This window comes from Nomia melanderi, chromosome 8 (assembly GCF_051020985.1).
Source record: "Nomia melanderi isolate GNS246 chromosome 8, iyNomMela1, whole genome shotgun sequence".
Taxonomy (NCBI): domain Eukaryota; kingdom Metazoa; phylum Arthropoda; class Insecta; order Hymenoptera; family Halictidae; genus Nomia; species Nomia melanderi.
Window position 1 is genome coordinate 188,831 of NC_135006.1, and position 24,611 is coordinate 213,441.

The 24,611-nt window shown below is 46.5% G+C and overlaps 1 protein-coding gene across 2 annotated transcripts in view; it reads right to left on the bottom strand.

Moving 5' to 3' along the window:
- Positions 1 to 9,215: 9,215 nt before the first annotated feature.
- Rat1 (5'-3' exoribonuclease 2 Rat1) overlaps positions 9,216 to 24,611 on the bottom strand; it is a 38,617-nt gene continuing 23,221 nt past the window's right edge. For both annotated transcript variants that reach the window (XM_031987472.2, XM_031987471.2), the window contains exons 16-17: positions 10,934 to 11,160; positions 9,216 to 10,506 (exon numbers count right to left, since the gene is read on the bottom strand). In XM_031987472.2, the coding sequence (XP_031843332.1) occupies positions 10,438 to 10,506; positions 10,934 to 11,160 (296 nt within the window). In that variant the 3' untranslated portion in view covers positions 9,216 to 10,437. The remainder of the gene's footprint in view (positions 10,507 to 10,933; positions 11,161 to 24,611) is intronic.

Sequence of the window (24,611 nt, forward strand, 5' to 3'; positions counted from 1 at the left end):
ACGGACAGATCTCGATCGATCCATAGTGCACGGATTATCGTGACCATATTGCCCCCGAATTAACATTATAACCAAATCATCTACAGTTTCTTTCTACTTCTCCGTTACGATAGTGTTCGATCGTCCGGGTGATTATTTTGCACTGAATCATACGGCGACCTTTCTCTCGCTGGACCTTAAGATCTCCCATTCCCGGCAATCATCAGATTTCCGTATTTAATTGCCAACGAAAACCATGCAAATCGGAAGCAGCCAGATTCCACCTTGAAAAGCACACGTTTGGTTAAAATAAAGGAAACGAGTATACGTCACTTACAGTATTCCTAGGACAGATATCACTGGAGAATCTCGCTGATTGACCAACGTCACCGATTCGCTTCCCCACAGAAATAAGATTCAGAGGCTTGGACCGCGAGGCACTGGTTCAATGTCGCCGCATAAGAAATCGTTCAGTGGCCGTGATCGGCCGAAGAAAACCCAGACAGCAAAATCCTGCCATCTGCGAGCGGTGTCCGAGCTCGCGACGTCACGCCGCGACGCACACACGTCGCAACAGTCGCGTGTACGCGCAGCCGGCGACATGTGTGTGAGTTCCCGTGCGGGAGCGAAAATCGCTGGCTCGGCGGGGTAGGAGAAAGGCACGCCTCCAGCGATCCTACCGCGCGCCGACCACGCCCACAAGCCCGCCCATTCCGTCAGTTCGTTGCGTGGGCGAGTCTGACCTCCAGAAATAAATCGCTCGAAGACGATGGAAAATGCTTCCACGCGGCGGCACCTACTGACCGAGACTTTCTTTTTCGCGCTCCCCGCCCGTTCCCCTTTCGAATAATCCGTCCTCCGAGGCAAGTTTCGAGCGAAAATCGGTCGTCGTTCCGATTCGCTCGTTACCCGCCGGTTAATAATGCTACTTATCAACGATGGACGTGCTCGTGCACCGTTCACTGACGGATTTCTATGGGATTGATTGGAAAGCGGAGGAAGATTCATCGAACACGCTTTAATCGTCCGGGAGCATTTAGAAGCGAGAGACTCATGTATATTCCCAATCATTCTCTACGAATCGACGTGATTTCATAGTCCACACTGACGTGGAATTTCAAGTCCAATTATTTTCGACTCGTGACATTATCCGGCCCACTTGGGGCTAAGAGATTTTTACACTCCAATTCGTGCATTCTCACGCTTGATATCGAACTGCGTCTTTGCATTGCAGTTGGTATTAATTCCGCGCTTAAAGGGATAAAATTAATTAGGAGGCGAGTATTTAATTTCGCTTAGCGGGGCGACTCGCGCCTCCCCCGGGGTCGCTGATTGGGCGATTCTTTGCCCCGCTCGTTTCCCGCGCGACCATGTTCGCCGTTACCTATAGTCGTCGAGGCCCGATTGACGAAATCCGCGCGGCCGAATCCCGGAGAGTTAACACGTTTAACAGCATGGGGGTCACCGCTGACCCCCAACTAAAGCGAATTACTATGATTCATTCAATTAAACAGTGACTATTTGAAAACTTTTCTATATTATTAATAATATTAGTGCAGCGACATTCAGCAACGTAAACGTGCAATAACAATAACAGGATTCAATTCAATAATTCAATATTATACTTTTTTACAATTTGGCGTATGTTGCCCGGTGAAATCACCGGTGACTCCCAACCAAATCGAATTGCCATAATCCACTCCGTTAAACGATGATCATTTAAAAACTGTTCCATATTAGAAATAATGGAACCTAAGGCGATGAGGTTTACCAAAAATAATCGTGCAACAATAATACTGCAATTCTATCAGATACTTTGATATTATATTTTTTCCTACTCGTGTATGCTCCGTAAAATCATTCAACGTTCAACGAGTTAACCCGCGGGGCAAGCCGAGGGCCGTTATTAATTCCCTTCGCAGGGAACAACGGCTCGACGGCGCGTATGGGCCGCGGCGGACATACTTAACCGACGCCCGAAAAACAGTTGCTGCGACGGCCGCGCACAAAAGCTTAACGCGGCGCGCACGTAACGAGCACTTAAGCACTCGACGACACAACGGTCGAACACGAAAAATGTCATAAGATGGTTGGCCATTGTGCCGGGAGAAAAAAAGGAGTAGGCGAGGGGAGGGGCGGGTACTTGTAGATCCGTTGGCGCGTACACGATGGTATATTGTTTATCGAGCAGAAGGTAGACACGCACGGGGTGCACGCGGAGCGAAGCTTTTGTAAAGCACGATGGCCGCGCGAGCAAGCGAGCGAGCGAGCGAGCGAGCCAACCAGCCAACCAGCCAGCCAGCGTTTACACGGCGCACGGATGCTGCCTATAAGAACGCAATATGCCAGCCGGAGTCTCGATTCGATGAACTCTCGAGAGGTTACGTTCGGTGCTGCAACGAAGGAAAATCGCGAGATCGAAGGTTCCCACACACGGCGAGGCCACCAGGGGCGACTCATGCGGCCGGTTCTCGCGGCGACGTTGTTGCGGGGCCCCTGGGACACCAGGGTGACGAGTGCATGCCACCGGTGGCAAATGCCGCGCTGGCATTCCTGGTGATCCTTTTCTCTTTTTTCTTTCATCTCTTTCCCTCTACTGTTCTTTCGAAGCGAATGAGCATCGTTATTTCCGCGAGACCGGACAACCGAAGTCAAGGAGTCGACGTGTGCGCGGACGGGGGGTCCCCGATTCGCATGGGGGGCCAACCACGGGATCCTTGGCGAAGCTCAGACGATGCTCTAGTCGGTAACCGGCCGCGAGACATTATCGACGGGCGGGTGCCCCGCGCGGGAAACCTCGCGGGGGGCCGCATCTCGTCACCTTACTCCCTTTTGCTACCCGATTGCTCACTCACCTACTCGAATCCATGGATCTTTCGACTCGATCTGGTTTCTTAACCGTCGAACCTTGATCCGATGGGAGTACGCGACGGGCACTGTGACATTTATGTAGAATTTTTCCATAGGGGGTACGCACCGGTGATCGGAACACTTTTCTATCTCCAATTACCTACGCGACCGCCACTGACAATGGAGGCACTTTGCGTAGTATTGCAATGGTCATTGGTTCTCAGCATTCGGCTGGGTACGGAACGAAGAGAATTTTCACTGAAAGAATAGATACGATTTTCTGTTGTGAAGAACGCTGTTGTATGAACACAATTTTTGTAACTGTTTCTTAACACGTTCGCTACCAGTATCATATTTGTGACGACCGCAATCCTATAGTTTCTACAAGAAAATGAAATTAATCTTATAGATATAGCTAGTTAAAATTAAGCTACAAAATTACATTTAGGGATTCAATGACTCGTTTTAGCTTCGTCTGTTTCAATAGTTTAGATTTATTGATTTGAATAAAATATTCGAATTGAAAGGATCACTAAAACAAACGCTGGTAGCGAACGTGTTAATTGGTTATTATAAAACTGAAATCTAATTAGAGAAATAATGCGTAATGAAAAATAGCTGGCAAATAGGGCACGAAGTCCCATGAAATGTCGAGTGGCAACTAACCTATATTTTCGCTATGGTCGGAACACAGCTCCCCGGCAACTTATTGAGTCGTGACTTATCAACGGTAACAATGTTCCATCGTGAAAGTCCGCCGCTTTTGAGTCAGCCATTCGGCGGACCGACACGTCTGCCTCGTCAAAGATCACGGTCAAATTAAGCCCCCGTTTCCCTCGTCCATCCCTCTTCCTTCGTGCTTCGTCAAAGCAACGACGCCAGCGTCTTTATTGACGCGCACCGAGTAAAATTACGATCTCGTTTAGACACGAAAGACGTACGCGGCGACGGCGGCGGCGGCGGCGACGATGCAGGGCTGAAAGCGCACGCCGAGGGATCCGGGCATCGAGGGAGGGTAGCGATCGAGCACTTGAGCACGAGCTCGGAAGAAATGCGGGGAGAACAATAGTTAGAGGTAACCAGGAGCCGGTGCTGCGTCATCCCGGTGTCTGAGCCCGTCTCCACCGACGCGGTAACGAGGTGCATGTCAACCGAGGAGAGCTCACCTTCCCGCGACCCGCCACCGAAACCGACCACCCACCAATCCGAGGATGCCACGATATCGCGTTACGTCGCCGGGACTCCTATCCGTCGATCGTTCTCCTCCCAGATAATCTACAACACCGTTGCTTCTCGTTAATTGGCGATAAATATCGTGCCAGCAATTGAACACGCTCGGCGATCGCTACAGACTACCGCCACTTCCGCCGCGCTCTCATTGTTTCCGGGAGATTGGTAAAGTATACAGTTTCCGTGGATAGTCAGAGATGGCACTTTAACTAAAACCGCGTGACGTTATCGATCGGTTAAAAATTAGACGATGAAATGGCGGGAACTTCCTTAACCTACATATCAATGATCGAGATTCGTGATAAAGTTGAAGATCGAACTTTTAACCCTTTGCACTCGGGAACTTTGCAGTGGAAACATTCGACACTTTTCAATCAGATAGACGACACTATTTGAAATGAACTAGTGAGAAAATATGCGTAAATTAATACTTTGAGTGCCATGGGGTCACCGGCGATCCCCAACTAAATCGAATTACCATAATTCACTCAATGAAACGATGATTATTTGAAAACATTTCTATGTTATAAAAATAATGCTACCTAATACGGTGATATTCAGCTAGAAGAACGTGTAGTAATCATAATGCAATTCAATCAAACGAATTAGTATTATATTTTATCCATTGTATGTATTTTGCTCGATGAAATCGTGCGGCATTTGTGTTAAGAAACAAAGCTATTTTATAAAAATATTTCACATATTGATGCATTATACAAATCTTACTATTATATACGACACTTTGTAATTTTGTTATATCAAATCAAACGGTTACTGACCGTCATCTCTCGAGTACAAAGGGTTAACACTTTCGTGTACGATTCGCCTGAAGATTTCTACGTACATTTCTAATCTATGAAGTTAATTATTAGTTTCTCCAAAGTAAAAGTCATCGGTAAAGATTCAGGGAACAATTACCATAGCTAACGATACCAGGAAATTGTATTTATCCCGAGATGACGATTTTATTAGTAAAATTAGCAATACTTAATGAGAATGCACGAGAGGCACGTCCTGTTATTTTCTCCAGGCCAGGTATGCGTATCATCAGCGGAGCTGAAGGGAGCCATCCAATTAAGGGACACCCCGTGCACGACGAACTCGAGGATTCTTGGTCGAGCGACTTCCGTTCCGAAAATTCGTCGGCAGCTGCTTGATCTTTCCGCGTGGTTTCGCGCCGTACGAGCGACGGTAGACACTCGGCCAATGCGTACTTATCAAACGCAGGCAGCACAACCTCGAAATGAGGAAAGAGATGCGAGAGAGACGGAGACGAGGAGAGGTAAAACGCGGGAAACGAAGCGAGAAACGAGAACGGGAAAGAGAGAGAGAGAGAGAGAGAGAGAGAGTCGCGTACACTTGGCTACTTGGCATTTACATCCGCCATCCATTTTGCACGCCGGTACTTCAGTCCCTATTCTTTACCTTTAGGTGCCTGCACCCATGTACGGATACTCGCACGCGCGCTCGCTCGCGCCACTATCACAAGACTCCACACGAGAAACCGGTACAACTCCACATTTATGTGTATATATATATATGTACGTGTATATGTATGCATGTACATCTTAACACGAAGTTGCCGCATTTTTACGTGACAGAGCAATGCGTAGCTTCTGTGCCATGAGCGAGCGAATGCGTGAAAGAAGAGGCGAGTTGAAAGAAAACGAGGGAAGAAAAGAGAGAAGACGAAGAGAAGAAGACGAGAAGGAGAATCGCGGTGGAGAGCGGGGAAGACGGAGACGGGGAGACGAACGAAAGGGAGAAGAGGGAACTCGGATGTGCCGCGGAGCGGAGTCGTGTGAGGTGAGGGCGCACCTGGACCTTCATCTCCATGGGCGTACAAGGGCTCTCACTGCCTTCCACTCCACGATTCAACCACCCAACGGACTGCCTCCAGTTACCGTGCACCAAAGTTTCTTCTTTCTCTGTTTTCGGCCCTGTCCCTCTCTACCTCCCGTCGTTACCAGCGTCGTCTCTCTTTTTTCTTTGTCTTTTTTCTCTCCTCTTTTTTTTTTCTCGCTGCAGCCGCGCGCGTAGATCGCATGGAGTGCGTGCGTACGTGCTTGCGTGCGCGCCATTGGACCGTCTATGGACGCCGACGCCAGCACGTTTTACATCGGCTGAGAGCTTGTAAAATAAAAAAAAAAAAAGATATGGGAGAAACAAAAATACAAGGGAAAACAATGAAAAAATGCCTCGTTGTTCAGGCGTCACGCCGAAAACAACAGGGGAAAAAACCGACGGATCGAAACCCCGGGCGGATTTTTTTCTGTGTCACTGTTTTCGAGCATCCTTGATCCGAATTCGGAGATTACAGTGGACGGTCCGGAGCGACGGTCGAGCTGTTACAGAACGTTGAAACCTATTACCGGGCTGAACGCAAATACAGAACCGTTCCCGTGCTGAATGAAAATATCGACGATTTTTCGGCGGGTTGAATTTTACATTAATCTGTATGTAACTTACACCGAGTGCTCGTCGAGGTTCCATGTTTATCACCGAGCGCGATGTGTCCGGTAGCTGTGAACTTCCGTTTTCACTCTACATGACGATTTTAAACGTTTAACCGCTCGTAAAGCTGAGATGTAAGAGAAATCGTTAAACAAAGGTATAGACCAACAAATTTTGGACCAACAAATTGATTGAATTGATATTCACACCTTTTCTTATACCACCGAGTCCAGTTCCTGAGAAGTTCAAATCCAGGTCTGTATGCATACATGTATGAATTAACCTTTAGACTCACTTGAAGAAATTTCATTTCGGCTGGAAAAACGATTGTTATTTACCGAATACAAAGTGAAAACATCATCAGGGCTCTGATTGGATACTATAAGACAAGTTAACACGTTTAAGATGGAGCATCATTTGCTTTGCTTTGCTAAAACAATTTTTCTTTTTTCACAGTGCTTTAATGAAATTTACTGCAAAAGATGTAAAGGAATTTTCTAATACCATGTGATTTATAAAATATCGTTCTTGAAGTATGGTATTGTTGGTTCCTAAGGACCGACGTTGCGCTCAACGTGTTAATTGAATGCGTTCTCTCTTTCGTTGCGCAAAGTTTGAAAAAACAGCGGATCGTAGGTGTCTGGACCTGGAATCGAGTCTGCAGTAGGAAATGGTCGAAGGGGGAGGGAGCGCGTACCCGTATGGAAACCGGAGTGAACGCATTACACGCAAGCGACGACTCGTACTCGATGAAGATGTAAGGGCCGCATTGTGTCCTGCACCGTCGAAAGAACTCGAGGTCCAAAGGGAGCGAGAGAGCGAGACAGAGGGTGGGAAGGAGAAAGTATATACACACACAGATCGCCGTGTACATAGAACGGGAGCCGCAACTACCGTCGCTGGGGTAGATCTCGCCGCGGATAGTGCTTTATTTCATCAAAGGGACAACAAGGAAGCCGAGATAACGCCGCATGCTTCACAGAAAGGAGCACTTCGGCCTGGAGGAGTATGCGCGGCACGAACGCACGCACGCATGTACGCATATACCGTGCTTGATGATCCATAATCGTGTGCAGACGCAATAACCGTGCTCGAGAATGCACGCGAGTTCCTCAAAGAGTGGCTCGCCGGAAAAGAGCGTTGACGACTTCTTTGTAGCGCAAGGAAATCAGAGGACTCCAAGCGTTCCAAGTTTATACGGTGTTTTAAAGATGGCTTGAAGCGTTTCTTTGAGACTTGGTTTTCGGACTGAAAGGGATTTGGTCGGACAATAGTAATGGGCAAACGACTCCAAAATGTATTTTCATGACTAGACGGTGATTTTTAGAGATTTTTATTAGGCGACTCGCTAGCATGGCATAATTGAATTTTAAACGTTACATCCTTGACTACCGACTTCTATTTCTATAAATCTTAGATAAAAGTTAAAATTTGCATGATTCGTACAGAAATTTGAATTCATATAATTCAACACGCTAACTGCCACAATAATCGCTGCAATGAAGAGCAACTGATATCTAAGATGACCGATGTAGAATAAGAATGTTCAATAGTATAAGTAACTAGATAGTCTCAGAATTGTATACTAAATAATTAATAATTCCCTTTATGTATCATTGTTAGAAAGTAATAAGTGATATATGAACATAGGATTCTCACAGTAGCCACGCGTTAAAAAGAATCGACTAATCTGTGATTCATAAAAAAAGAAGAAGAAAAAATTCAATGAATTTAAATTCATTGGACCGTCACAGTAACGCACATCGGTTCTTATAAGAGCGTTAACAAAGTAGACGGTGTCGGCGAAGGGGCAAAGGGAGCAGCAGGAGCGGAAGGGTTGTTTACACTTACCCATGCGGGCTATCGGAAGTATCGGCTTGGATCGGTGAACGGGAAGACCGGACAATTCGATGCGGGCAATGCGAATTAAATGGGCCGCGTGGAACACGATGCGCGCCGATAAGCCACGTACAACATTTCCCTCGCTAGATTCTTCTTTCAAAAAAAATTCAAGTTTACTTCCTACGCAATTCGAACAGTCCCAAACTCCTTCTTTAGTTTGGATTGTAATACACGCGTGTATATATTTATACGATGCGCGCATGTATGAATAGTTTATAATTATTTTAAGAGGGCCACTACAGAGTTCGCTCGGCCAAAGGAAACCAGCGTCTCCCAGCGAACGGTTTTATAACGTAGGATCCAGATTTCAGGGTGACGATAGAGAGCCGAGGAGAGAAAGAGAGAGAAAGAGAGAACGAGGGGCAGAACAAGAGCGCTGCTCGCTATTGTTTTCTCGAGTGGTACTCGCTGGTTCAATGCTCGCCCGCTCTGGTAGACCGGTACCAGATGTACCCGACCGCCTGGTTTCAAACCGTGATACCGCGCCACGCCATTCGCGGCGATTACGCTTTCCAATTTCCCAAAATGTTCGTATTGTTCGCGATCGGAACAAAAGCGTGTTTCCAGTCGAAAAACTGAACTGCCCGGCTTCGTCTTGCCCAATCGCGAGACTTTCCCGAAGGATTTCCATTTCCGTTCCTGGATATTTGTCAATGATAATCTATAGAATTGTATATTATTTAGATTACGGAATTATAATTAGTTGAATTATTTGCAATGTTAAAATTGTTAATGGACAGGCTGTCTGTTAGTCGTCGATCCGTGCGCCGTGTTTGATGGGTGATTGAACCGATCGAGCGTAGAACCAATTCAATTATATTTGTCTCAAGTGCATACAATACAAAAATGGCCACGCGTGCCACGTGTGTCACTCGCAGGAATATAATCGTTACGGTATCCTGCGGTCAACCGTGCACCGACTATACTGTAAAAACATATAATTCGCACGACCGCGGCGTGATCGCGATCTCGAGTAAAACGTTGATCGCCGCGTTTCGCTAGTCGCAAAAATACTAATTCCTTGTTATGGAAGGAACGCGACGCTTCCGCGGGCCGCGGTCGTGCTTATTCGCGCCAATGATCATAGAGATATATTTCTTTCAACGGAACGGAAAATTACATGATTCTCGCGCGGAATGAGAAAATTCCCGCTATAGAAACGAACGTTACACGATGCTTGCACGACGCTAATAATCCGCGAGAAAGAGAGAAACGTCTCTCGCGTGGTCGAATGAAATTCGGAATTGATTGAGGAAAAGTGTCGTTCGCTGTCGGCAAAGAAAAACGAAATATCCACACGCGCGGGATAACGAAGACCGCGTTGATCACGATTTTAAAATCACCCGAAGAGACTGCCACCGTCTCCCGAGCACTGACTTCCTAGTAAACCGGAGCGAGATCGTCGGAATCCTCTCGGTCTGAGCCGCGTCAGGTACTCCGATTTACACGGTGCCTCCTACGAGGGACGATTACAACGCCTATCATCCATGATTAACGCCCGTGATTCAATCGAAAGGGAATATTATGCATTTCTCGTGGCTCCGAACAATCCTCGCTCCAGTTACCGGCTTTGAATTGTTAAAATTACACCCGTCTTTGACAGGTACGCTCTATTATTTCGCTGAACGGATTAGCCGATCTCCGAGAATCGGCTGCGCCGTTTGTCACGCTGTGCGTCCATTCGCGCGTCTTTTTTTTTATTCAAATTTTTCGCTAAGTTTTGAACTAGTATTTCAATAGTTGAGTCAGACAGTTTCGCTCGAAAACATCGTCCTCGCCGAATTTGCAGCCGATAATGAGTTGAAGAATGAATTCGGGAACGTATTGCACACGAATGTTTGGATTGCCTAAGTTCCTTAGGCAAAATGGCGGGTACGGTCATTTGTTGTTCGTAGCGAGACAATCTTATCCTGGTCCTAAGGTTAGGTTTTTTTTGTGATGATATTAATTCTGTTTCCCCGTGAAAATTGTCGATTCGGCGGATCGAGACTCTTGCCGATTGGAAGGACTTTGTCCTAGCGTTTACCGTCTCCAACCCCCTCCTCTGTTGCTGTTTCCGCTATTGTTGCCTTGATAATTGGACGAATAGTCCTGAAACAACCAGAAAACATCGGCAATGTTAATAGGAGATCTAATCCAGCGAATCTAGAAAATTGTCTTCAGAACTGTTTGAGTCTGTTCGCGAAGAACGAAAAACGAAAAATGTCGATTATTTTGAAGTTTCTAGGAGTACTTTAAGTTTCATTAATTAGCTAGTTTAACAATGCAAAGATGAACAGCTATGATTACGTTATTCACGATAAACAGCTACATTCCTTCGTCGGATCAACTAAAGATTTTCATGTTCCGTAAGGCAATGGTTTGAAATTCCTCTCATCGAAGGACAATCGACAAATAATTCGAATTTGCTATCTATCCTCTGGTTTCGGCGTCGAGTGTTCAAACGGCGTTCATTTGGCTAGCAAACGGGGACGATTCTCTGATTGCTACCATTGAACGCGAAGTATGAGAATCTTACCCGTTGCTGATGGTAGCTATTGTACTGCGAACCCTGGTAATTGTTTCGTCCGTACGGCTGAGTGCTGTAGTTATTCCATTGCTGGTATTCTTGATGCTGGTAACGCTGGTAGTTATGAGGCACCATGGAACCGGAGTTCCATGGCCTCGCGGACGGGGTGGCCTGCTGGTTTGATCTGGAACTCTCGTATCCCCTTGAGTCCCCTTGGTAGTATCCCCTCTGGTAGCCTGGAAAAGTCAGACGAACGATTCGTTCGTGTTAACACCTGCCATACGTATTACTAGAAATAAAGAGAGATCGTGACTACAGACGTCGAATTAAAGACAACAACGTTCAGCGTAATCAATCGACATACAAGACAAAAATTGTACATAAGCATGAATGTGTATTAGTTATATACGATTATGGTACGGTACATAATTTTCAATTATATTTTAAATTATAAAGTGGTATAATTTAAAATATAATATGCAATGATCCTGTCGTCTCCTTTCTATTAAAAACAAAGCTTCGTAAGTTTTCGATTGACGGAAAGATAAGATCCCATTATCAACCCTATGCACTCGAAAAGTTTTTCACTGGGAATATCCAAACTTTTCCTATGAAATATGGACGACATTCTTTGAATTTAACTAATGAGAAAACACAGGTAAACTAAGGAACCAAGCTGTCTTATTTCAATATTTCACGTACCGATGCATCGTACAAAGCTTAATAATCTACGTAAGACCTTTTAACTTTGTTATATCGAATCAAGTGGTGAATGAGAGTCACCTCTCGAGTGCAAGGGGTTAACAGCTCGAATAGACGAAAGATAAAGTGAAAACCAACATCAAATTCTAAATTTTCAAACGCTAAACAAAAAAGTTCTAACAGAAAGTTCTGAAACCTTCTATTCTTCAAACGCTGAAACATTCTCTCGATCCATTTCTGATTCCTCTCCGACAACCGTGCATGTATTTCCATAAATCCCCTCCAACCCTTCCAACCCCGAACCTGTCGAGCTCTCGAAACGGTTTAACGAAAATCAAACGAAGTCGTTCCACGGAATCACCGCTCGACAGGCCGAAGGACAGACAAAGACGCACTGCAATCCACGGTAGGACAGGAGGAAGACGTGATCGTAGGTGAATGGGCGGGAGCGTGGCGGCGCGTGTGCCCCCGTGCGCGCCCTCGAATAATATGTAAACGCGCGTGCGGCTCGGACGGAAGAACCGAGTGTTTGCCGGGAATCGCGAGACGTCATAATGGAGAGGAGGCCTCGATGCTAATAACGGATATTCGAAAGGCCGCGTGCGGCAATCACGCGCGAGAAACACAACAAAGCGAGAGGGAACGACGAATTAGGGGATGAAACGGAAGAAGAGGCAAGAAGTCGTTACGAACCCAATGGATCCCGCACGCCCACGCAAATACAACACGGGAATAGGCACGCGGGAGAGACGAGAGAAAAATTGAAGTCGGGTGGAGATGTAATGACGACGCTGACAAAAGAACAAAACTGGTTACGCCGAGGGGGCCGCCCCCCTGCCACCGTCTCGCGGGTCTGCAAGTCGCGCGCTCCTCTTTCACTACCGTTGAATATTTATAACTCGCGTTTCGAATCGCGCGGGATCATGCTTTTCACCCGGTGACACGCGAGGGGGTTGAATTTAGGAGCGAAAGGGGGTGGCAAACAGGCGAAGCATCGTGAACCGGAGGAACCCGCGTTGTTTGATGTGTCCTCGTTGGAGTGGAAATCAATCTTAATTGAATCGATCATAAGCTAACCGAGGAGGAACAGAGGAGCTGCCAGCGCGAGCTTCTTCGGATACGCGGTTCGCGGAAATCGTAACGAACCCTCGGATCTCGTATTCATGTATTCCGCGCGCGAGGCCTCTTCCGTTCCCTGTTCGTGCGTTCATCTTGCGAAGAGACCATCGATCCACTTCGGGGGATGAAAATCGTTCGAGACTGCGAATGTGTCTTACGCAGCTTCTTCGGGGCTAGTTTGACACGGGAATTACCGTATCACTGAAACTGATTTTAGCTTTCTGACTTGGCAATATCTTGAAAGTATCTATGAACCCTTTGCACTCGGGAGGTGACTGATATTTAATATTATACTACGTATAATGCATCAATTTGAGAAATATCGAAATAAAGTATTATAGCTTTGTTCCTCGATGTACATGCGATTTCTCTTCGAGTTAATTACACAAAATATCGTCTTTATCGCCTCATCAAAAGGTCAAATATTTCTAGTGAAAAACTGCCGAGTGCGAAGGGTTAAATATATGAAATGACTTAGGGAATGAATAGGTTTAGTTGAATACTATAACGGATATCTGAAAAAACTGCTTAATCGTTTGTTATGATATGTGTGGTAGTTCTTTGTTAAGGATATATGAGTGTCAATTGAAGTGGCGGTACTGAGATACGAATATCTTTTCGGCGTTGAATATTTCCATGCTGCCGCGTGAGCGTAAAGAAATTTAGCAGATTTTGTTTTGTTTCCAAAATTGGAGGAAGACTCTTTTACGAGAAATAACACTTCATCAGCTAAAAAGCTACTGAAAGGCTTAAATATACAAATATTATATAAGTTTCGAGGCTCTATTTATTTTGTGACTACTCGCTGCGCCATTTTATCAGTTACCGCTCTCCGTTCGCCTAATCCGGCGAATAAACTGTGCCGCTTCGCGATTTTCCATGGAAACGCGTGTCCCGTACTAGTTTGCACAGTCAGACGACTGAATTTTCTTTGAATATTCTAATGAAGAGATCCTACAGTTGTAGCACGTATCACGATACACGAAAGAGAGAAAGTGTTCTTTCTCAAACAGCAGACCTCTAGAATCGTGACGCGTATATAATCTTTCTTTCAATTCTACATTTAAAATTTTACTGTAGAAACTTGATGCACAATCTACATACATTATAACTATATTGTTAAAACATCGTCAATTATAAGTACCAAACTCCACAACCTTCAGATTAAACCTTGACTATTCGCTCAAATTATAATTTTACACCGCTTCCAGCAAACCCATTTTAAATCAATATTCCACACCCTATATTCCCCAAAATTGAATATCAAACACCAAACTTTTTAATTTTGCCATACCGAAAGCTACCAGGAGTCTCTCCTCAAGCACGAAGGATTAATTCCGAAGTATTTAATTGTGCACCCCTCAAAGAAGAATTCGTCTGAATCTCCTGATTCAAGGAACGATCGTTGAAGGGGTTCGAGGGACAGCATCCCCAAGATCCCCGGAACTCGGCAGTCGAGCGAGTAGAGAGACTATCAGTGACGCATGATAATCGTATAGTTCGGCTCAATCGAGCTCGTAATGGGAGGCGGCAAACACCGTCAATATTATCGAGGGTCGGAGGGGTGGGTCCCGTTGGACTGCGCTCTAACCAGCTATAAAGTCCTGCCGTGTCTGTCCGTGTCGTTGTGCAGTGGCGGCCGCTCCGTCCCGCTCTTCTGCGGCAACAATAACATCCCCCGTGGATTCCCAACCCCGGCACGGCTCCAAAAAGGGGGCGCCCCCACGGTAATCCTCACCCTCGCCGAAAAAAGGGCCCGCTAAGAGAGAGAGGGGGCGGACGGGCGGGTTTTAACAGTTTACACGTCGGATCATCTCTCGTTATTGTTGCATTTATGATAATAGCCGGCCGACCGGCACGCACCCCCGGCTGACCGCTTCAACCCCATCGCTGCGCGAGGGGTCGTGGATCGTTGCGCGCGATCAAGTATTTAATTAGACGGCCCCGCCTAATAACTAACGCCGCGATATTTCGATACCTGGTGTCGGGATGTAAGGTGTTATTGAATACTCGCGACAAATATGTTTACAAGTTATTTATTTATGTAGACGAGTGTTCGGAGGCAGAACGGGTAATCTGCTTCCTCGCGCCTTTCCGCTTTATTTATTTGCGTCTTCAGAAAGGCGTTACCCCTTGGAAACTTCGAGGGTGGAGCTAATTCCCTTCTCCAACGTCGCCTCGATTTTTGGCAGGGGAAAAATTGTGGATTTCTAATTCGGAATCTTTTTCCCGAGCCACGCTGACCGTGCGGCCGAAGAAGCCTTAACGGGACATGCCTGGCAGCGTTTATGGTAGGGTAGCCTATTCAGCTACGCACGTATAAAAAGTGTAAAATATTTTCGCCAACTTACAGACTTTAGAGTAGGCTTAATTGCCTATACCTAAACATCTGTAAGTGGTCAATGCTATTTCCTACCAACGCTGCGAGCCACGTACCGCTACACCTGGATTTTGCAGGTTTGATAGGTTCCAGGTTAGATTTGGAAAGGTTCCAAAAAATGTTTAAAACTGTTATACAGGGTGTTATGTTTAACGAGACGCATAGAGCGTACAACATCGGTACAAGAAACTTCGGAAACTGTTTGTTTTCATAGTGATATCGAGGTTACTTTGGGTTTTATAAATAGGAACACATAGTTTTTGTTTACCATATCATAGAGGACATGGAAATGAATGCAAAGTATAGTAAAGGATATTTTTACTAACGTATTACTTGATTTACAGTAATGGAAATGTGAAATATTTAGCTTTTCGTTGCATTTGACTTGAAGAGATTCCGACTGAAATAGTTGTGCACAATCGAAACAAACTAACAACTGATCTACATCGGTTCTACATTTCGATTCTGCATTTCCTTCAGAAATTAAAAAAATGCTTCTTCGAGAAACTGTAAAATAAATTCGCATATCTGCACTGGTGCACCAATAAGGGGTGCTTGAAATTTCAACAAACACATAGCTCTCATAAGAAACGATAAAGAAGTCACGGTATTAAATCATGTTAACCGAACGGTTTCCAAAGAGATACCAAAACACGGCGGTATGAAGAATCTTCATCAAAACCGGGAAGCTGGGGAATTATCGGCAATTGAGTTCTCGAGGCTTGCTGGAGCTGGACTTCTGTCGAGTGGTCCGCGAAAAATCTTCGGACCCTCGAAGACGGTCGAAAAAAAAAGAGGACTACAACGCGGAGGGAAAAATGGGGCCGGCCATTGGTGTGAGGCGTCGAGGGGGTGAGAGGAGGCCGACGGGGGACGGGAAAGTGTAATTTCAGTTTGAAACAGGAACGGGAGAGGCCGACCCACATCGAGGCTTCGAGTGTTTGTATTGCTGACGCGGCGATCCAATCCAATCCAATACCCGTGGCGAATAGGCAACACACAGCTCATATACTACCTACATATGAACGAATCTCTTTCTCTCTCTTTCTTTCGCCCCGTTATCCCGCCGCCGCTTTCCCTTCGCCTTTTTCCAATACAATTTCGCGGGTTCGCGTCGGGCCGCTGGCTGCAGACGGAGCTTTCATTTTGTAATTAATTGTCCGCCATTTTAACATCGGGCAAATCATTTTTTTCTTTCGAGCCGGCGGCGAGTTTCCAATTAAACCCGTTTCCCCCGCGGTTGTTATCGAACCGCGCTCCCACGGCGGAAAATTCCGGTCTTAACAGTTTCGCGACGGGTATCGCGCGTTAACGCGGTTCTTTTTTTTTCTCCACCTTGTTTTCTCTTTTTTCACTTTTTCGTTGAAAGTCACGAGTGCAGCGCGTGATCGCTAGACCGCGAATCTTCGTCTCGAGTTCCGCCGGTGACTAATTGACGACAACGGGAATTAGAAGGGTTATCGTGTGAATAAATGGTCTTTTTTCTTGTTGGGAGTATTTTTAGTGGGAACGTATCGTTGTCTGCGTTCAGCTTTGTTGAAGTATTATATATGTTACATTAGTTCGAGAAATATATAAATAACCGTATCATACATCGTCTAGATGAATTTTAACTTTGCAGATCCGAACTGTTAATATATATCGATACAACTATTATATCCTTAATAGTTTATTAGGAAAAGAAATATTGATGTTTATTCTTTGTTTACATTTTCCCTAAAGGTTAACAATTGACAATTGAAAAGTAATATTTAATTAATATTTAAAAAGATATGAATAACGCGGAGATTTGACAAATTCAATTTAAAAGTTTCGTCACGACACAATATTGTAGGCTAAGTTAAACTCGCAAATACCAGAGAAGAAGTAAACTACACAGCGGTCTATCGTAATTAAAATAAATAAGTTACTCGGTAATTAAATTCCAAATCCGACAGTTCGATACCGTCAATACGTCGACGTTCAGTTCTGAAAGGGTTAATTGCTGCCACGACCCAAGGAAAATACTCCGAAGCTTCGTTAAGGCGTGTTTTCGAGTTCGAGGGATCGGCGTTTCTCGAGGAATAAAAACTTCTCCCCCGCCGCTCTCGGAAAGGCCGGGGAAAGAGACTTTCCCGGCGGTCGAGCGGCGGCGCACGAAAATCGAAACCCTTTGGCTCCGCTTTTCCTCGAGAAGCGAGACCAACCGACTAACTCGAATGAAAAGGCACCCGGTGCTGGTAAGAGACACTTCGTGCACGCTCCTGCTGCCATGTATCCGACCACGAAAAAAGGAAGCCGAAAGAGAAAGAGAGGGGGAGAGGGGGAGAACGCTTATTTAGCTTTCCTTTTACTTACACGCGCTGTACAATGTTTACCTACACCCACCTAAGCATGTAAGATTGGAGGGACCGCTCGAGAGGAATAATGTTTGCGCAAGAGGAACGGATAGGCGATTTCGATATTTAAAATGAGACACGACGGGGAAGGGATGTATCAAGGTTGACGCGAGTCCTCGACTTTCAAATGCGCGTGACGTCAACGGAATCTCTTCGGTTAAACAAAACGGGATTTTTGCGTTCGCGCGTTGAACTTGCACGCATCCGCGTTTCCACGTGTCAACTCTTAGACGATGCCTGATTCCAAGTTCCTCGCGGTTCTTCCAAACTCTTCTTCCTTTGTTATAAATATTACAAATAACCGATAATTACAATTCTTAAATGTTCCACAGCTAGTTCCAACTCTAGAAAATATGAAAATACTCGTCTTGTTCAGAAGTTCTTCCAAAAATTCACTCGAGAAGTGTCCACAAAAAGATTCCATTACACATCGTTCGGTAATTCCAGTGTGTTTCCAGAAGTCTAGTGAACTAGATTGAACATAAGAATCCGTTCTCCGAAAGGAGGATCGCAAGACGGGAACAGCAACTATGACGAATCCTAACAACGTTCGCCGCGGGCGAGCGTTATCGATATCCCAGGCGCGGCGCGAAAGACATCAGAGGAGTCGGAAAGCGGCGAAAAGGGGTTGTTCCGGCCAAAAATGTGGCGCAAGTACCTGACGAAAAGAACAATGAGTGTGCGTTCCCCATCGAGGAGGAGGAGGAGGAGGCTGCTTGCCTGCCCGCCGCAGCCCGTACAAGATGGCGCCAGTAAGCCGGAGTACCACTCGGGCGATTTCCGGTGGCTTTGTTCCGCGCGCCACTCGTGCACTCGGGGGTGTATTCGATGAAACTCGAGGCTTAAAGGCGCGTTTTTCAGCCGCCGCGGGTGGTAGAGGCCTCCTGCTCGCTCGCCCACCTTCCTGCCCGCCTGCCTTGCTCGCTTGCTCGCTCGCTCGCTTGCCTGCGCGAGCGCGAGCGCGAGATATAAAGAGGTTTTTCTTCTATGAAGCCAGTTAGCCAACGAACCGGTAATTCCTCCTCCACGAGCTCCCCGCCCCTTCAACGCGGCGCAGAGCTTTTTCGCGCTCTTCGGCTTCCGTCTTCTTCTTCTTCTTCTTCTTCTTCTTCTTCTTCTTCTTCTTCTTCTTCTTCTTCATCTTCATCTTCTTCTTCATCGTCTTCGTCGTTCTCTTTCTCCGACCCTTTCTTCCGCTGTTTTTCGCCAACCACCGAGCATTCATTCTCGCCTTTGCGCGGAGAAGAAGAAACGAGCCGGGCGCAGCTCAAGATTTTCAACCCCTTCTTCTAGGTCCCCGTTTCTGTCCCTCTCCCTCCCTGTCTGTCTTTCACTTTCTTTTTCTGTTTTTCCCCTTTTTCTCGGCGTTCTCGTGTTCCTCTTTTTAGTCGCCGGTAATGGAGGCCCTCGAAGCCGGCCCTTCTAGCGCCTCGACGAGCCAGCCGACGAAACGAAACGGAACGGAACGAAACGAAACGAAACGAAACGAAACGAAACGAAACGAAACGAAACGAGAGACGAGACACGTTTACCTCCGGCGACTTTTACTTTCTTCCTCCCTCTAGACCGCCGCGCTCTGTTTCCCGGCCCCCCGTTCTCCGACCCCTGATTCGCTCGAGAGGAAAATGCAGGCTCGCCGACGCGGTGCGCGAGGCCAGGCCGCAGCCGAGTAAATTTTTATTTCGAGCAATGGTTTAAGGTCGTTCCGTATTATCCGATCGAGCGCGGAACGGTTGCGCGGTTTTTCGAAGAAGAATATTCAGCGTTTACGTTCGGTCGATGCGCGAATTGTAACGTGTCATCGTTTTGTATCTAATGGAGGATGTAATTTGGTTTATATTTCCATACGACTGGGATGTCACGGGAATAGAGTTACTGTAAAACAGGACATGATGGTGAAATGATGGTACATGATCAACTATCATTAACCACTAGAGGTGCATCATCTAATAAACAGCGGTTACTTAACTCCTTGCCTTATGATTTCTTTCATAACTGCACTCGATAGAGCTATTTTATTGCTTCCGATTCACTAGAAGAAGGAAAGCAATTCATGCTCATTCTATGTCTGTCCTATAATAGAACGATAATATTTCATTTGAATTCAAAGGGATTCGGTGACATTATTATTTGTTAAATTCTATTTGAAATCTTCGTCAGGGGTCTCACTCGATTTTGTAGAGCAAGGCGTTCATTCTACAATAATCAGATGACAAAAGATCTGCAATTACAATAGCATAACACTAAACCACACATAACAGAACCAAGAAGATCGAACCATAGTCTCCTCGAAACTTTCAGCCCGAGATTTCGTTATTCCAAGTGTAGCGTTCAAACCTAACTCCATCGAAACGTATCGGATATTTTCACGGTGTCGGTCGCGAATTAATTTCCAGCTATTTCAAGCCAGACTCGTTCGAATAGCGCATCTGACCGGTTCGAAAGGACTCGACTCGGCGAATTAAACAGGCGTCGCCGGGCGACGAGAGGCGCGTTCTCATCGCGATATAAAGATCGACCATTCACGGCAGAATCGTTCATGCCCGGCTGTCAATTTTATTCGCGCACGATTTATTTAACAAAATTCTCGCCCGAAATATCATGCGCGGCCAAAATTTTATTCGAGCGACGTGCGGCTGCCCCTTAACATGAAACTTTTCATCCCCTTTGCCCTGCGACCTCTGCCACGCCGATAATTTATTTTAGAAAATCAACGGCCGTTCCGTCGTCCGTCGAAATGCGTGACGATAACGCATGTGCGTCGACCGGCCCACCGATCATTAACGAATTTCGGTTATCTCGCGAATGCGCAGTTATTATTGTAGTATCTGTCGGTATTTTCGTGGATGTAGCCTATGCAACGGGTTAGACGGGCGTTGTCGAATTTTCCGTGTAAAAGGAAATTATAGGAGGAATCGTTTATTAAATTCTTCATGGCAGGAAGGATAGCATTACCATATAAAATTGCTGTAAATTTTGCTGACCTCTGTAGAACAGGTTTTTCATGAGAGTTCATAATGTTTCTGTAGAGATTTACGAGGAATTAATTTGCGACGGTGCGAATTAGAGAGGAACATATTTAAAATATAGGAATAACTAATATTAGTTCGGTGGTCATCGATAGTGTCTCAACGTTAAAAAATTGAATGCCCCTTTTCATTATCCCTGCAACTGTGAGTACATCTTAAAAAATCCTATCCCCTAAACATAACAATACCAATCCAAATCGATGAACAGAATACTAGTTTTCTTTAGATAACAATTCAATCTATAGATTCTTCATACTCGAAGCCTAAACTCGACCAGAATTTAAAAATCGGTTATCAGCGTTATCCGTCTTCCCGTTAATCGCCACGGAGTTCGACGCATCAATCGCCGGCCACCAGTGGTCAACGCTCATCCAGCCACAACGAATCTAAACCATAAACACATGATCTCCGAAAATCGCCGAGGAGTGCTGCGCGCGATCGATCGACTCGAATTAACGATCGCCGTCGAAGTATAAAAATAAAATATCGGCAGGTCGCGCTCGCGAGCAGCTCTCCCGTTTCTCTCTGGTTCTCCGGCTGGTGTTTCCGAGGTTCGAGGGGTGGGACGGGGTGTCTAGCGGCAGGAGAGGTTGGTTAGGTGTACGCGCGGCAAGCTGGGACAGAGAAAGGAAGAGAGAAGCAGAGAGAAAGAGAGAGAGAAGGAGAGCTAGAAGAAAGAAAGAATGAGAAGGAGAAATAGAAAGTAAGAGAGAGGAGGAGAGAAGGAAAGAGAAAAAGTGAAACAGAGAAAGAAAAGGAGAAAGATAGAGAAGAGAGAAGGAGAGAGCGGTCGCCGCTGGAACCAGGGGGTTGACGAGGCTCGAAGGGGCAGAGAAGAGAGAGAGGCGGGTCGCAGGAATCGGAGAAGGAAAGGGGGATGACGCAGGGAGGAAGGATAGAGAAGGAAGGAGAAGCACTTGACCCTGCCTGGCTGGTTGCCGCACAGAGTCCGATGCTGTGCCAGCAAACCCCACCGTGCAACGTGCGTTAATAAACGCACACGGGGGTGTGTTGGTGGAGTTGTCCGTGTGCCCTCCTCCTCTTCCTCCTCCTCCTCCTCCTCCTCCTCCTCCTCTTTCTCCGCGCAAGCTCACCCTTTCTCCTTTCACCCCCGCTCCGTGATACGCTGTACCACCCTCGCCGGTCCTGTTCCCTCTCTCTTACTCTCGTGCCGCGGGCGTCGCACGCCCACCCGGAATCCATCCTCTCCGCGGAAGCGCGCGTGCGCCCGGGACAGCGACAAAACGGGGTGAAAATGTGTGGCGCCACGCGGAGAACACACTGTCAGATATATATTATATACGTGTTGTGCTGTATATGGAGAGAGAAAGGCAGAGAGACGAAGGAAGAAGGAAAGAGAGAGAGAAAGGCACAACAGTGACGCGCGTTGAAACGCGAGGGGTATATACAGAGGGGGTGAGTCAGGTCGCGCGGCCGAGCAACGTGTTGACTCTCGCGATCGTGCAGCTCCTAATTTATTTACAATTTCGCGAAGGGGAGCCGGATTGATTCGAGCCTTACCGACCGCCCCTGCCCTAACGCAACCCCTCGCGGAGCCCCCGGGATCCAATACCGGGCCCGCAGTAGCCCACGCCACGCTGTAATTCGCTAGGCGTTTAATTGCGCCCCCCTACCCGCCACGCGAGGCTAGACGACGCTGTTCGATGGTAATTAAGGAAACCGTTCGTTCCGTTACGGACGATCGTCTTTGCGAACGGGGTGAGTCGGATCGCGGTGTTGGATCCTGGTCGGAGTGTTCTGCGTTGATTCGGACCTGTCACTTGGGTGTCTTTGATATTCGATCGGATATTTAATTGATTAGGGTTGGAATCTGATGGTATGGATCTGTGCTTTGTTCAGTCGAAATGGGAGATTGTTCATTCGTGACAGTCAAGTTTCATTCTTAATGGTGGTCGCTTTTTACTCGTGAGATAAGCGGGATGCTCGTGATGCACAGCCTTTGGATTGTTAATCCGTTGTACTTGAGAGGAGAACCTAGCACTACTTGATTCGATATAGAAAGTCTTATACAAGGTGTCATGTAACTGGTGGTACAATCGGTTAGAGGTTGATCCTAGGTCGAAAAATGAAAAATATAGAATAAAAGTTTTTCATTTGAGACTTCGATCGTTCTTATTATCTTTACCTTATTTTAGATGAATTATGTAACGCGAGCATAATATAAAAGAAAGTGCTTACTATTAAGGAACTTTATTAAATTAAAAATTGTTGAAAATGATGTCCATGATTTCTCTATCTTTCAACTATCCCGAAGATAATGCAATGTTCGGCATGCACTGCAGCGAATCGAAAAAATTATGTTTCCCTAACGAACGAAAGCAACAGAAAGTACCAGTTCGCGACGGGATAGAGCGCCATAAGACGTCCGCGAAGAGAAAACGCAAACGCGGAAAGGGGGTGAATATGTATATATATATACACGTGAGACTGGGCTTAATTCGAAACGGCTGAGCAAGCGAGCGAGCGGACGAGTCACCGGAGCGCGGAGAGCAAGCTATGCAGAAATCCGCGCCGTTTTTCTTCTCTTTTCCGGCAGCCTCGGAGAACGTTTCACCCCTCCGCGCGCCCGTCGCTTCGGTTTAGCGAATTTCCGCCGATATTCCGTCTCCGTCTCCACGCGAGCGGGCCAGACAGCGAAAATATTGACTCTGTCAGCGGTGGACGCGCGGCAGCGGCGAAGTCCCAGCCAGCCAGTCAGCCAGTCAGCCGGCGATGCCGGCACAAATTAGGGGCGGATGTCGTATTGTTTCGGAACAATGTCAGAGGGATTAGCCAGTCCGCAAACAAGGCTCGAAAACGACGAGCTTCGGCCGCCCCCCTCGCGATTGAGACCGGGTACACGATTTATCCAAGAGAAATCATGGGTGTAATGAAAAGGACCTTCGCGGGATCGAACCAGTCCGCTCTCCTCTTTCCACTTCTCCGCCCTTGCGCCCTCCGTTCTCCGCGTTCTTCCTCGACGCGGGAGGGACGCGATCATCGGGGCGATCCCATCGTTATCGGCGATGAATAATTAATGGCCGTTAATGAATTAAAGATCGGCGGACGTTAAAGAAAGCCTCGAGAACGACCGGGCCACCCTCTCCCCCAGCTCGTTAAACATCGGCAAAGCGTCTTCGCCTGCATCCGAGACGTGCTATCGATTCCGACCGAGCACCGTGCATCATTTGCTGACCGAATATCGCGTCGCGGATATTATTATACCTCGGAAGATGAGCGGCGGTTGGCAAGTCGCGTTGGTTCTCGGCGAGATCTCTGTGAGCAAGGTTCAGGCGGATTTAGGAGTTGAATCGAAGTCCTGAGTAAGCGGAATGGTGAACCACAAGAATCTTGGATGATTCGCGGGATTTAGATTTAGATTTAGAGAGACTTTAACTACTTGGTGAAAGAGGATGATTAACGCAGATAATAAAGATAGAGGAGAGCTAGGAAAGTTTGGAAAGAAGTAAAATGTGGGAGGAGACTGGAGAAAGGTGCAATAGTATAGCCTAAAGAAGAGACAATAACATGAGTCTGATTACACAAAAGAAGAGCAGAATAAAGGAGTAAAAGGAGTTGAAAGAGAAAGGAAAAGAGAATCAACGAGTACATATTACAATAACTTGAATCACTGAAAGCAACTGAAATTAAGGAAACTCTTCGTGAAACAACTACCATTTCAAGGCTGTCAAAGTACAAACTTAATCTAATCTACCTTTCATCTGCTTTTCCTCTATCTTCCATCCCAAATTCTCGCACCATCTTTCAAATCTCCCACCAAAAAAAAACCTCAAACCAGGAAAGAGCTGCTAACGTCTACCATGTGTTAATACAGATCCTATATCCAGACGATCCGGTTAACAAAGAATATCCAAGAAGAGATAAAGCGCGGGCTTCCAAATCGCCAACGGTGGTCCTCTTGGAGCAAAGGCGTCAGATAAGGCACCATCGTTGATTGGATCACCGCGAGAAATCGATATCACCGCCTGCTATCCTCCATCGTCGCTCACCCCCTTTTCCTTCCTTCTTCGTTCTAGCCACCCCCCGTCCCTCTCCCTCCGTCGTTCTTCGAGGGTTAC